Source organism: Alosa sapidissima, chromosome 11, assembly GCF_018492685.1.
Source record: "Alosa sapidissima isolate fAloSap1 chromosome 11, fAloSap1.pri, whole genome shotgun sequence".
Taxonomy (NCBI): domain Eukaryota; kingdom Metazoa; phylum Chordata; class Actinopteri; order Clupeiformes; family Clupeidae; genus Alosa; species Alosa sapidissima.
In genome coordinates this window covers 11,510,758-11,525,994 of record NC_055967.1, presented here as the reverse complement: position 1 = coordinate 11,525,994, position 15,237 = coordinate 11,510,758, and the positions used below count along the sequence as shown (strand labels likewise).

The following is a 15,237-nucleotide window of genomic DNA, read 5'->3' as shown; positions in this document are numbered from 1 at the left end:
AAAGATCTGAAATGATCGAAAACTAGATGTACCGCAGAGCGGTACAAAATATGACCGCCGCCCAGTCCAGCACATTTTTTCCACAAAAATAAATCACGCTGAAAGGCCTATATGATTCTAACTGTCTCACTAAATTGCATTATCCACACTCAATTCTCACTGGTATCTGCTAGACAACAAGTACCAAAACATGATTAGTTCATAGATTTCACATGTAAAATTAATTTTATACAACCCCACCCCCATCTTGCCTGTTCATAATTCTGAGAGATTCTTGAATTGTGTGCATGTGTGCGTGTACACGTTTATGTGTGTGTGTGTGTGTGTGCGTGCTTGTGTTTGCCTGCGTATGTGTGTTTGTGCATGTGCATGCATGCGTACATATGTCTACTGTGTGAGTATGTGTCATACGTATGATTACTGTGAATGTATGTGTGTGCGTGTGTATCTGTTTATGCACATGTGTGCACATGAAATGGGTTAACATGACCCCTGGAGGCAAACATACGGAAAAATTGGTCATCCTAGGCCCTACGGTTCTCAAGATATTCACAGAAAACTGTGTCTGCCCTACCCTCCTTTCGGGGGGTCCAGTACAGCGGGGGGGCTGCAGATCAAAACGAAAAACGATGGTTCCATGCTATGGGGTTACATGCCCACCAAGTTTCGTGTACCCCGGTCTTACAGTGTCCCGGGAATCCTTGTTGGTGTACGGTCACTAAATGTACACATAAATTATTTTATTGTAAGGCCCCCCATGAACGAAAGTTCACAAAACTTGGCATGCATTCGGAGGGTGTCAATGATCCTACACTTTCAATTTCGTGCAGTTTTGACCATGTCAGTCAGAGATATTGTGATGAAAACACCTAATTTTTTGCTTTTTAATTTTGAACTAGGTGGCGCTATACATGAAATAAGTGGTAATGGGATGGGTTGACATGCCCCCTTAAGACCAACATACAAAACAAAGGTGGACCTCCTAGGCCCTACGGTTCTCGAGATATTCACAGAAAACTGTCTCCGGCCACCTACAGGCCAGTTGGTGTATAGTAACATAAATTAATTTATTGTGTGGCCCCCCATGAACGGAATTCCACGAAACTTGGCGTGCATTCAGAGCATGCCCTACCCTCCTTTCGGGGGGTGCAGTCCAGCAGGGGGGCTACAGATCAAAACAAAAAAACGATGGTTCCATGCTATCCATGTGGGGTTACATGCCCACCAAGTTTCGTCTACCCCGGTCTTTCAGTGTCCTGGGAATCCTTGACAGAAATGTGGACATGCAAAAAAGAAAAAAAGAAAAATCTGACTACACCTATATGACCGCCGCTTCGCTGCGCGGCGGTCATAATAAGTCCAGCATTTCACTATGGGAAATGCCAGGAGTTGCAGAAACAACCCATTGTTATATCCAATGGCACTTGAAGGCCGCTTAATCCAGACTGAACCCATGAATGCAGTCTCACTGGCTATATTGTGAAACAGTATAGCCTAAAGCTTTAGCGCATGCTTTTACAGCAGCATTTGTTATGAACTGTAAAAACACCACAGACTAAGAGTTTTAAACAGTTTTTATTAAATAAATTACGTAGGTATAGATAAACACAATTTAGTGAACATTTCTGAATTAAATTAAGTAAAATAAATCAAACATCCTAAATTAACACAAAAAACATTTGGCAGTGTTTCAGACATGAGGAAATAAATATACAGCTAGCCAACAATTTCTCACAAAAAAATGAAAATGTTTACAGCAGTAAAATAGCATTTCCTTAAAGAAAATCTTGTGCAATACCTGCAATTAGATAATATACGACTATGGTCTGACATCTTAGTGTTAATTAGGAAAACAATACAACATCTTTCAAATAGGAAATTCAAGAGAGATCGTAATGTAAAAGAAAACACCTAAAGAACTCGTGCTGAACACATCTCTTTCTGAAAAGACACACAACACACAAAGTGAAAAGGTGGTTTTAAATATTTACCTATAGAGTTGGTGCTTGGACAGAGAACATAATCTATTCTACCACATTGTGAGTGAATGCATTCAAATGGACAATATTGCACACATAAAACGAAAAGCGCCATTTCAGTATGACCCTTGGTTTCATGAAAGGCAAGTCTTTACATTAATTTACCGGTATGATTTTAAATGGGAAACCAGAGCAGTGGCACCTCAGGAAGACGGTATTTAAAAACACCTAATAACCAACCATACATATAAACACATGAACAAACAAACAAAAAAATCTGTTTCAACCCATATATCCAAATGTTACAATTTCAGCAGGCATCACAGCAATGATACAGTGGGATGAATTTTAAAAGTCTTAAAACGATAAAACATAATTCATATGCAGAATCACTTCAACTCCCCGAGTCTATTGCTCTAGCCATTGATCAGTTCCACAAGGAGTCGAGACTGAATGCTGCTGTCCCTTAGGTCCAGTGGAACCGGTACCCTTTGGACAGCACCATGCTCTCCAGGTCCTGGTCCTCGGCACGCTCCTTCAGTCGCTGCTCCTCCAGGAGACTCACCAGCTGATCACGTTTCTCCACCACCTGCATTATGTGGACCAGAATCTCCTGCTCCTCGCTCAGGTCTGTAGCACTCTTCAAGCAGTCTGGAAGTTGGAAGAACATGCGACACTCACACACATGAAAGACTGTACCCTCATACAGTATGCTTCTCTGTGACAGCACCGCTGTGCTGTACTCTATACTCTGCAAGACAGCCTTCATCCAGCTCTGCTACTGGGTCGATCATTAGTGATGCCAGTGTCTCACTGGTTTTGCGCAATAACATTACTGGACTGGTATATACTGTATAATAACACTGGTTCATGAGTCATGCTATGACGCCTTTAGCATTGTATTATGGACTACATACTGCCAGACAGGATCTAGTAATGGCAGGTAGAGTAAGCATCCTTTCATAATGGTGTTTTGTGTCCATGTGTTTTTGGGTGTTACCATCAACTGCCATTCTGCTTCGCAGGTCCTGCTGAAGTTGACTCTGTGTGTCCTCGAGCTCCAATTCTTGAGCACTATAGAACAGAAGGAAATATGTTTTTATATTTTATTTTATTTTATACATACATACATATATATATATATATATATACATACACATTATACACACAAATATATATAATTTTTTTTTTTTTTCAACGGGACAGTGAAGAGATGACAGGAAATGAGATCGGGAGTGGATTCAGGAAATGACCCCAGGCCAGATTTGAACCCCTGTCCCCGTGGGCAAGGAGCCAATTTGTGGTGTGGGACGCTGACTACAGCTCCACCCCATTTTAGTCATGACCCATTTTCAACATGATACATGTAACTGTAACATGCATTGAATTCATCATTGTAGACCTCACAATATGTGTTAAATGCAAAGTGTAACAACACAACTTGTGTTGTTTTTAACATACTATGCTCAGATAGGGACAACACAATTGTGTTGTTTCTAACACATTGCTTTTGTTATACCGTGTTGGGGGTGGCCTACTGGTTAGCGCTTCGGACTTGTAACCGGAGGGTTGCCGTTTCGAACCCCGACCAGTAGGGACGGCTGAAGTGCCCTTGAGCAAGGCACCTAACCCCTCACTGCTCCCCGCTGTTGTAGCAGACAGCTCACTGCGCTGGGATTAGTGTGTGCTTCACCTCACTGTGTTCACTGTGTGCTGAGTGTGTTTCACTAATTCACAGATTGGGATAAATGCAGAGACCAAATTTCCCTCTCGGGAACTAGTGTTGTTTTTCTTTACACACTGCATTTTTTTACACAGATAGGGACAACACAATGAAAGCTTTATATTCAGATTAGATTTCAGTAGGCCTATGCATCAGAATAAAGCATTATTAGAAGAGGTTTTTAATTTTAATGAACCACTTATATGCTGCTGACATGAATGCATGGTATTATTGATTACACACACACACACACACACACACACACACACACACACCACTAGGGTGCTAAATGGGTAAGCACCAATGGAACTTACAAGATCACGAGCTCAGATTCATAGCGCTGCAGCTTGTTCTTCTCCAGCACCAATTTAAACCAGGTCTGCAGGAGGTCAAGCTCGTCCGAGGAATCCCCATTGTCTGAAAAGACATAATAAAAGTCACATACACATGAAATTGGCAGATAAACAAAAGAGAGAGATTTCATGACCCAAAACACTTTTTCCTATATTTTGGGAATGTGACTTGTGCATCCCACTGTAGACCTATCTGCTGTCCTTTATCTCTTTTAGAGAGCCACCAGAGACTCCAGCATTGTGCAAACCTGAAACATTCTCCATGCGTTCCTCACTAATATGGTTCTGTTTCAGAGAAAGGGGCTTTGATATCCTTGGCATAATCAGCATAATTGACCCTAAATACTAAATATGCAAACCCTCTCGAAAATGCAGAGTGCAGATATTTCCCCATATTCACCCATTGTGGCCATTGTACACCACTCTCTCCTGCCCACTTCCCATCTAGTTCAGAGCCAGTGAATGCCAGTTCAGAAAGGAGCCATTCAGTAAATACCTCTTTACACTGAAGCCTTATTACAATTACACCCACAAAGACTTGTAAACAGGCAGCACAATGGCAGCCAGCCCACTTCAGACCACCATGAGCAGTGATGCAGAGTCTTTATTAAAACCACTGCAAGGCCACACACAGTGCTGAAAGGTGGCTCCTAGTCAATGGCACTTTCTCCCTAGCATGGGCCGTACGAACGGGGACACGCTTTCTCCTCCTTATGGTCAAATTAATCCCTAGACTTTGAAATGTGTCTGTTCCAGCAGAGCAAAATATGAGATCCTTATTTGCCTCATCTGAATAATGGAAATCAATATGAACAGAAGTTGAAGGATGCAGGGTGGCTGAAACACACTCCCTTTTCCTTCGGTCTGTGTGGTCATTCTAGGACAAAACTTTCTACATATAAGCAGTTTTATTCATACGTATGCAAGCACATTCATTGGCGATTTGGCAATGAAATTCTATTTTCATAAAAGCCGTAGGGCACATAATACATAAACTGGGATTTCTGTGAAGAGCACCGGATGAGAAAAAAAAAAAAAACAATTTACTGTTCCAGCAAAAGACAAATTGAGGCTTTCAGAAGAATGATTATAAACTCATTATTTGTTAAAAGACCGTCCTAATTTGCCTGTTTTCATTGGAGAGATTTGCTGGCTTTAATGACTAGCATGTATATCAACATTTGCACAGATAATGAAGCGCTTTATTTGAAGGCCATTTCCCTTTCTCTCCCCCACACACCTCTATTTGCCAGACCCATTACCACTTAAGCCATTTCCCACAATTTCAACTTTGATTTGCATTCAAGCCAAATGACTATTTAAAGTCATTTAAGAGCTTTTCCCCATCAAAAAAGCCTTCCCTCTGCAAGAGCTTTGGTGAACGTTATCCAGAATGTAACTGTGGACATAAGAACCTCCTTCAGGTTCATGTTAATAGCTTTTTCATGATTCTGACTTTCAGTCCCAGAAGGACAATACTCATTTAAAAAGAAGTGGACAAGCTATGGCCATTACTATACTTCATTATTGTAATGAAGTAAAAGAAGGAGTAAACTGCATACTCACACAGACTGTAGGTCATTTAGAGATATAACATATAACGTGTGTGTGTGCGTGTATGCCCAGGTGTGCTTATCTTTGTGGCAAGAGTAAGTGTGAGGGTTTGACTGAAGGGTAAGGACATGAGTGAACATATTCAGTCAGTATGACTTCTTAGGAGAGAGAGAGAGAGAGAGAGAGAGAGAGAGAGAGAGAGAGAGAGAGAGAGAGAGAGAGAGAGAGAGAGAGAGAGAGAGAGAGAGAGAGAGAGAGAGAGAGAGAGAGAGGAGAGAGAGAGAGAGAGAGAGCGCAAGCAAGCAAGAGAAAATGAACTCAGGGAGAATAGGGTTTCAGCATGAGTGTGATTGGCAGGGTGTGTGTGTAGTCATCCTACCCACCTGTCTCCCCCCTCAGGACCTTCTCCAGAGCCACCCCCTCCTCCTCTAGAGCTCGCTGTTTCTCCTCCACCTCCTCCAGCTGCCTCTGGATCGTCTGAAGACACACACACACACACACACACACACAATCACTTGGAGGCCACGGCAAACACATACAAACTCGTTGTCTGTTTATAGGAGTAAATAGGTTGTCTTCCCAAGGGCATCCGGCAGTTGTACCTGCGCTCTGTGGAGTCTCTTCAGCTGCTCTCGTCTGGCCTGCTGCTGGACAATCCTCTCCTGCTTTCTCCTCTGCCGCTCACTCAAGCTCCCCTTGCGCTGAGCACAGAACAGAACAAAAGAATAAGAAACAATAAAAAAAGAAAACATCTTTCAGACAGCAGCTGAGGAGGGAAAAAATAACCACTCAGAAGCTCTACATATCCACATAATAAATCTGTCAGCCCATGAATGTGTCTTTTGGTTCTTTGATAAATAGTTGTGTCACAATGCCTCTAAAGATATCATTAGACCTTGAGGTGGAAACTTTCCACATATATAGGTATTATGGGGAGCAAACAAGCTGTGGGGAGTTCTTTCATGGCTTCAAGTCAGCCTTCACATTATGTTTAATGAATCGGTGGATGGATCAATGAAGCAGTGCTTTTTAAGAGGGAGAGAGAGAAAAAAAAAACAGAACTACAATCCAAATCAGAAAAAGTTGGGACGTTGTGTAAAATGCAATATATCGAAAATGAAAATTTGGACTATTTGTCCAAAAGACCACGGCCATCCAACATTGTTTTTCAGCTCTTTCCCTTGTTTGCAATGTTTTAATAATATTATGTAAATATTGTAAATGATCGTTGTAAATGATGAACTCCCCAAATACTTCACAATTTCATGTTAAGAAGCACATGTTTCATCATTTGTGCACACAGGTTTACACAGCGTGATGAATACTCTACATCTTTACTTCTAAGAGACCCTGCATCTGTTGCCAGTTACCCAAATTAGTACATATTGAACCAACTTGTAGCCTATATAAATCCAAACAGCTCTGTAACACTGCCTATGTAAGCTATGCCAGTTTATATCATAATGTATCCTCTGACACAATAAGCAAGGTGCAAAGACAATAAGCAAGGTGGTTCAGTGAATATGCCTATTGTGTACTATTGACGTAGGTCTACTCTTTTCTTTATTTTACCTAGGTGGTCCGTGAGTCCTTGGTCTGAACAAGTTTGAGAAACACTGTGCTAGAGTTATTCATCACGGACACACCCATGTTAGTAAGATGCTAGCAGTCCTAGTTCTTTATGGCATCAAACTGGCTCAAAATACTGCCTGCTCCGTAACCGTTATTAGGACTGTAAATCTAACATTAATTAAGGCTGTGTACTGGCATGCCTCTCTGAACTATGAAAAGGACATTGGGTAGCCTTGGGATTTCCTCTGTCCATGTAAACCGATAGGAGCAAGTCATTAGAAACATATCCAACTGTTCATGTGAGCTCTGATAATCCAAAGGAGGATTATCAGCTTTCTTCCATAGATGTCTGACCACTGACTGTCCCCTCTCTGGACATCAGTGGACAGGATGAGCAGGACCTTACCATTGGTTTGTCAGGCATCCGATCCTCTCCTTCATCAGAAGAGCTGGCCCCCTCTTCCTCCTCATACTCCTCTTCCTCATCATGTGGCTGGCTATTAGCTGTATAATGATCAGTGGGACAATACTTACAATTGTGGGACAATTCATTTGCATAACAAATACACTGTGATGCAGTGAGCACTTGTTTAAGCATTACGTGTTTTTGATTGCCTCAATCTCCACATATTTTAACTACATTTTTCCATTCATGCACTCATTAAACTGGATGAAAACAAGTCACACTCTGTCTTCATGATAGGTGCTCTGTGTGCATTTGGTGTTGACATTTTGTGACAACAGCAAGAGCATGAAATAAATCATCTCAACAGAGGGCATTTTGTCACCTTTGTTCCTGAATTTGGAGAGGATGGTCCAGATGTCCTTATCCTTGCTGTCCTCTTTCCCTTTCCTTCCTCCTTTCCCTCCGTCCACCTCATCCCTGTTCTTTACGCGGAGCGAGGAGAAGAAGTTGAGCTTGCGGCGAGGCAGGAAGGCCATGTCATCTTTGGAGCCGGAGGTGGGGGGCTTGGAGCTCAGGGCCACCTGCTGCAGCAGCATGGTCAGCTCGCTGCCCCTCCTCTGCTCGCCGTGGCCGTTCTCCGTGGCGGTGGAGACATTCTCTTGCTGCTGCTGCTGCTCTCCCTCTCCAGGGAAGGCCGCCAGCTGGCTCTGGGACGCAGGCCCCAACACGGAGCCCACCAAACTGATGGAGCCTCCGGGTAAGGACAGCGGCCTGGCCTTAGGCACACGGTTGGTCCTCCGAACCACGTTAGCGCCGCTAGACGCCTCCTTATGGCTGGACCCCTCCTTATGGCTGGACCCTCCGGAGATGCTCTTCCGGAGGACACTGGCCCATATTTGGAAGGTGGACTGAGGCGACGCAGGTGTGGGTTCTGGCGTCGGTGTCGTCTTCGGGGCGGACTCGGGCTTTCCACCCGTCGGCAGTGCGGAAGGCCCGCGGGGACCCTTCCTGAGGTCCGACGGCTTAGAGGAGTCTTCTGAGGGCTCCACGTCCCAGTTGAGCAGCTTCTCCTTCTCATTCGAAGAAAGGAGGAGCCTCCTTTTGGGACTGACTGAGGAGTCAGGCCGCTGCTGCTGCTCCTGGTCCTTATCCTGCTGCCCAGGCTGCAGCTGGGACGAGCAGGCTGAGGAGGAGGAGGAGGAGGAGGAGGAGGTGGTGAGGCTGGGGTCAGGCCTCTCTGGAAGGCCCTGGCTGTTGTCGGTGAGAGTGGGCACTTCAGTCTGTGCTGGGCACTTCTCCTCGATGGACAGGGAGCCAGCATGTTTTTCAGATGTAGATGAGGAGGCCTGAGCCAAACAAACACAAGTCCCATCCATCACCACATCAAACAAAATGAGTTACCAGCATGAGCAACACCTGCTCCATTTACATCACTGGCTACTTGTTCTAAAAAAAGCTAAGATTGAGACAAATGAAATTAGCAAGCATAATTTTTTACAACAAATACATTTAATTTACAATATGTATATGACATAAATCACTTTTGTTTTCAACTCAACAAAACGGAACTGACTTTGTACTAACAATACCCGCCACATACTGACAATATAATGTGGGACATTTATAAAGAACCAACAGAAGGTGCTTCACAAAACAACAAACCTGCTTTTCAGAATGGTGAATCTCTTCAAAGTCGGACTCTCCATCTTCTGCGAGGCCCTGCTGCTTGTCGGCAGCTCTTCCGCGGGCGAATGTCTTCACCAGGATCAGTGGTAGCGCTGGGGGACAGAGAGGGAAGACAAGCCAAATGAATGACCGGTTGCTAATGAGCAGCATGCCCAAGCTGAGTGCAGAAAAACCCAGGAAGCCATGACATGGTAATGCAAAGAGCCATCACAATGGCCACACAGCACAAATAATGCATGCAAACTTTATGTGTGGTGCAGTTGGACAGCCATCAGTGCTTGTATATGAGAACAGGAGCACAGGGCATGGATTTGATGCAGGGCATTCATAATGCATGAGAATGCTACCAGTGCCATTGTTGTGGATTTTTCAATTCATCTCGGGACAACAAATAGCTCACTATTCCCATAAGGTTCTTGAGAGCCTGGCAATAATACACAGCCTCATAAGAACAGACCCTCATTTCCACTGCAGAGATGACTGGCTCCCTCTAGTGAAATACGCGTTTTTTTTTTTATTGTTCATAAGTCAATGGAAGAATCCCGAATACAAAATGACTATTGTTCAGTCAGTATAAAGACAATGGAAATGAACACATCTCGGTCATAACTACACATTAAATCCTCTGCTGTCGCAACTTAAAACTGTAAGCTTTGTTCTAATGTCCGCCCATCAGGTAAGTAACGCACTGATGCAAGCGAGATCTGGTGTACACCAGTGGCAGGAGTACTTTAGACCGAGGTGTCCCAGTGTGGGATTAATCTTATTAATAGCCCTGTAAAAGTGGACATGTGAGTGAATTGCACTAATCCAGAGGGCATGTTCCAGAGCACGATCACTGGCCTCACAGGGCAGACACACTGTGAGTGGAGCCGTACACTAGGGGGCGTATGAGAGCTGCACTGCACTGCTAATACTCACTGGCCCGAATTTTTCTTCTCCAGTAGTTGTTCTTATTGGCACCCTTAGAAGCAGGACCGTGGCCTGGAGAGAGAGACAGAGAGACAGAGAGACAGACAGACAGACAGACAGATAGAGAGAGAGAGGGGGGGGGGGGGGTGTAATTAAAAAGGTTGGTTGGATATGTTTGCAATCATAACTTGGGCTTGGAAACATTTTTTTAAAACTGCAACGTGATCTAGTTGTGGGACAACAGGAGTTCAAAAACAAGACTGCAGACTTAGAAAAGCCCTGCTGGTAACAAGCACTGAGGAAAACAAAGTTTTTTTCAGCTATGGTGGTCTGAAAGCAGTCACACACCATTAGACTGATTATAGTTACTTAAAGTATCTTTCACACTATTAAAATAACAACCTTTTTAAAGTGACACCATCAGGGTGAATGACATCCACAGACACTGACACACACCCACAAACACACAGAGATGCAGCTTCGGTGCATTTCTCCCTGTTCTGAACAGAATGTTCAGCTTAGCTCCATGCAGAACAGAACAGGGGTGGCTGCAGAGGCCAAGAAAAACACACATCTAATGTGAAGGAATGATTGGCGACCACTCCCTCCCTTTTTAAGGGAGTGTAATAGGGGAGTGGGACGCGCACAGAGACAGTGTGAGGAGGTGGAAGACTCGTCTACACCAAACACACCAGATGTGAAGCTAGCTGTGGATGTGGCAGGTTTGAGAACCTGAGTCTATATGGCTGTTGCTGTTGAAGGTTAGGTCAAGAGTAAGAGGAGAGCCAGTGAAGTTTGGCCAGAGGGTGCAGAGACTTACCCTTGGCCTCTTCTGACAGCGAGCTGCAGCTGGTAGATCCCGAATCAGAGGACTGAAGGGAAAATGGTTCTGACGTCTGACACCTAGCATAGCACACACACACACACACACACACAAACACGAAGGATGGCACAGACCATTTGGAAAAAGAAATCCTACTTCAGGACAATAAATATTTAGCCCAAGGACATTTAAACGACATGCCGTGGATATACTCTAGGCCTTGAATTTCTCTTCTCATGTAACCACAGTACAGCTACAGAACTCCGTGTATAGCTGTACCATTTCATACAATTTTAATCCAAAGCTTTAAATAAAAGATTGGATAAGAATGGGAAGCTGTACAACAGAGTCTCTGTTAAATTTCTGGCAACAAGTCCATCATTTCTCTCTCATTGTGTGTGTGTGTATACCCTTGAACCTGTAAAAACTCATGATAGATTTAATCTTTAAACTACTGGATTATTCAGAAGATTTGATTCCCAATGTAACTTGACATAAAAGTGGAATTAAATAAAGGATATAAAGCGTGTAAGTCACAATGAGATCTAAAGAGGCAATCCTGCTAACTTACTCCATGGTGGACCCAGGCTGGTCCATTTCTAGCTGAGGGTCCTCTGGTAGCTCAGCCACCATGATGGGGTCCAGCCAGGCCTTCTGTGCTCCTTTGCTTGGGCCATCAGAAGTCGTATGCTGTTGTGGGACTCCTGAAAAGTGAAGTCACAAACATATCACTAAAAGCTCAAGCTGTGGCGTCAGCTGAAGTATCAACAGAAACACTAACTTGATACAGCCATAATGGCTTACAGATCAAATGGAGTCAGATCTACACACACACAAACAGACACAATATTCTACAGTTAAAAGGATGGGAAAGAATTGATCACATAGGGGTAACATCCAAAGAGAACAAACTAACCTATTATCCTATTGTTCTTTTTCTATACATTTACTGACCTACAGTACATATTCTACCATTATGTAAGTAAGACCTGTTTGATGGCAAGAGGGAACTGAACTGAAAACATAGAAATGCAGAGACATTTAACACTGTACCATGATAAACCAAATGAAATATAAATAGACAAATATATACCATCAATAAATGAACATATTAGAAAATAAATTAATAAACCAATACACAAATTCCATGATATAAATAATATTGACAATATTAATTGAATTGAATAATTAATAAATAAATACATAAATAAATTCCATGGTAGAAATAATATTGGCAATATTAATTTAATGGAGTTCTAAATAAATAAGTAAATTTAAATAACGCTTACAGTAGCAACATGAGGAAGCTGTATGGAAATGCTAAGGATCTGAAAGCTGCGATCTGAAATCAATTCAAAGGAATCCATCTAGCAGTAATATACCACAGAAATTCAATGTCAACACTACTTAATACTTTAGCAGTGCTTTGGAGGACAATTTGTTAAGTGGTTTGAGAGGCATGGAGACACAGGATGTTGACACTCTGCACCGTGCAACGTACAGCCTGTTCAGAACCTTCAGTCTCTGACTTTTAACCTCAAATAAAGTGAACCTATGCATGGCAAGAATGCTTCGGTGGTTTGATGTACTCTAACCATGCATTTAGGGTTTTGAATTCAGGAATGGCTTTAAGTGTGGAAAAACTTAGTGTCCCCTTGAGATGCTTTACATGATTTTGAAACCCTTGTTGCCCAGCCTGGGATCCTCTTCATTCATACGGTACTCTAAAGTATGTTTATTGGATTGTATTATTGGAGATCTTTTTTCTCTACGAGTGCGTGTCATACTGGGGTGGTGGGAGGGGGGATAATGCAGTGGTGCTCCACCGCAGAGGAGAGAGAGAGAGCAGTTTACTTTAATGTGAACTGGCCTGTTTATGTGCAAAACTGTAAACTGGCGCTGAGGATCTGGTCATCTTGAACACTTTTGAGCTGAAACAGAATCTGATATGTTTAAAACAGATGAACTGGAAATGCTGAAGGTCCACAAAAATGATAAAAAAAAAAAAAAAAAAATAATAATAATAATAATAATAATAATAATAATAATAAGTCAAGTGAACACTGCAGACCATTTGAAGCATACTAAACTGATCAACTCGTGAGTGATTGGTCAAGTAAATAAAACCAAAATAAAAAGGGGAGAGATGGAGAAGACCCCAGAAACAGACCAAGGTGAGAGTGAGAGAAGGAGGCTGAAGGGTAGTCGTAACCGTGGGAACAGAGTCACAGTAGCACTGGGTCTAATGTACAGGTAAGGAGACCAAATCAAGGGCATTATTATCGCCATTAAACCAGGGGAGGACTCACCGGGGCTATACGGAAAAGCCTGATCCTGAAGCCTGATTGCTATGATCTAATTAAAGTTTTAAATTAAACTTTTATCATGTTAATTTAGCAGTTACTTTTAAAGCAGATAAGCCATTTATACTAGTAATGCTTTAGCAAATAGATGGCCATGGGCTTACATGGACATGAACTTGAGAGTGCGGGCCTGATGAAATGCATAAACAGCTCAAATTTGAATAAAAAGGAGGAAACAAGAGTTATGTATTAAAAAGGATTTATTCTTTTTAACTTACAGGCTTTCAATACGATAAATTAAGCAAAGATCATTTACCTAAGAAATGTACAGTGTGGCAGATGAAGTCTTATAAATATAGCAAAAAGAACATTTGCATGATCCAAGCCCTCTGGATTGTCTTGATTTTAATTTAAAAAAGTGCAAAAAACTAGAATTCTCCAGCAGGTACCAAGCTCAGTTTTTCCTCTAAGAGGAGGAGCAAGACAAGTCTCCGTTGTGGGACTGAGTGGGGAGATAAGCATCTTCTAGAGTGGAACATTCAACAGGGACAAACAAAGAGAGAGAAAAAAACAAAACATTTGTTATTTCAAGGGAAAAAAGGGGGCCAAATAGTTCTGCCACAAAAATAGGCTCCACAGGCTATAGAGAGCATGCGGAGATTCGCATTGGCGTAGCGTTTCGGTTAGTAGCGTTAGCTTGGATGCAGTGAGGGGACAAACACAAATTTGCCTAATTTTTGGAGACACTGTGACAAGGGACATCAAGACTTCCATACACAAGACCCATGCGGAGTTCTCGACAACAAACTGATTAAAGAGAGGATTATTAGGGGCCAAGAGGAGAGCTACTGGTCAAGCCACAGACACACAAGTGATCATGTGACCCCATTCACCTTCCTGCAGGCACGATTCAGCCAATCAGAGACTGTAGCATTGGAAACTTGCAACAGACTACACAAGAGACAGGACAGACTGGAAGGACTGGGAAGAATAGAAGAATTGAAGAGAGCAATAAACATGAAAAGATGAGATGTTACAGAAAAAAAAAGAACAAGAAATACTTCGATACAAGACCTAGTAGGTCTTACTGTAACCTCTATCTGGCAGTGCTTTGTACCACAGTCTAAAAATACAAATTCAGCACCGGCATTCAAATGCAGCATGCTTGCGGAGATAAAAAAAAAAAAAAAGCTCCCCAGAAAACATACTACACAGATAGACCAAGTCAGAGTGAACACAGGCACTCAGAGTAGTGCACTGCCCACACTACAATACTGCATTGTCTGGTTTGGTCACGAACATGTCTGGATTGTCACAACCAAAAAAGACAAATTCAATTTCACAGAGCTGAACAAATCTTTGGCAGGAAAAATAACACAGATTAAGCTACTTCCAGCCTAGTGGAACACATTGTTCACATTGCCATTCAACATTTTTCAAAAAGGGAAAAAATGGGCTTCCAATAGTCCTCAAAAGCTCATTGGTTACCAAAAAAAATAAACAAACCAAAAAACATGAATACTGTTTGGCATTTCCATTGCACACACAAAACACTGAGACAGTGAGTACCATTACATAAACCATTACATTACATGCAGTTAGTACCTCTTTCCAAAGCAAGACAAAGCAAAGGCAAATAGCACAGACCTGCACTGTGCTTCCAGGTAAAGTGCTCTCAGTGCTTCCTTTGGTTTTACAAGAGTCCTTGTTTAACTTAAAAAAAAGAAAACCAGACACACATACACATACCTGGCAAAATACTGATTGGTGGGCTGGAACCACTGGACAGGCTTGGTTATGCAAAACCATTTCAACACTGTTGGCCATTACATGGAAACACCTTTGCGACATTTCAGGGGCAGCAGGTTTCTTTATGTTGTTAGGTTTAAAAACACAAACAAACCAAACCACAAACAAAACGCCACT

General features: G+C 42.5%; 1 protein-coding gene across 10 annotated transcripts in view; it reads right to left on the bottom strand.

The window, feature by feature from the left end:
* Window positions 1–1,558: 1,558 nt before the first annotated feature.
* mical2b (microtubule associated monooxygenase, calponin and LIM domain containing 2b) overlaps window positions 1,559–15,237 on the bottom strand; it is a 41,123-nt gene continuing 27,444 nt past the window's right edge. For 5 of the 10 annotated variants that reach the window (XM_042109045.1, XM_042109046.1, XM_042109047.1 and 2 more), the window contains 11 exons: window positions 11,580–11,712; window positions 11,006–11,088; window positions 10,195–10,257; window positions 9,250–9,365; window positions 7,970–8,933; window positions 7,588–7,685; window positions 6,212–6,310; window positions 5,993–6,086; window positions 4,017–4,119; window positions 2,980–3,053; window positions 1,559–2,630 (listed from right to left, as the gene is read on the bottom strand). In XM_042109045.1, the coding sequence (XP_041964979.1) occupies window positions 2,446–2,630; window positions 2,980–3,053; window positions 4,017–4,119; window positions 5,993–6,086; window positions 6,212–6,310; window positions 7,588–7,685; window positions 7,970–8,933; window positions 9,250–9,365; window positions 10,195–10,257; window positions 11,006–11,088; window positions 11,580–11,712 (2,012 nt within the window). In that variant the 3' untranslated portion in view covers window positions 1,559–2,445. Of the gene's footprint in view, window positions 2,631–2,979; window positions 3,054–4,016; window positions 4,120–5,992; window positions 6,087–6,211; window positions 6,311–7,587; window positions 7,686–7,969; window positions 8,934–9,249; window positions 9,366–10,194; window positions 10,258–11,005; window positions 11,089–11,579; window positions 11,713–13,553; window positions 14,293–15,237 lie in introns of those variants that run through there. The other 5 variants (XM_042109051.1, XM_042109052.1, XM_042109050.1 and 2 more) reach the window with 5 other exon arrangements.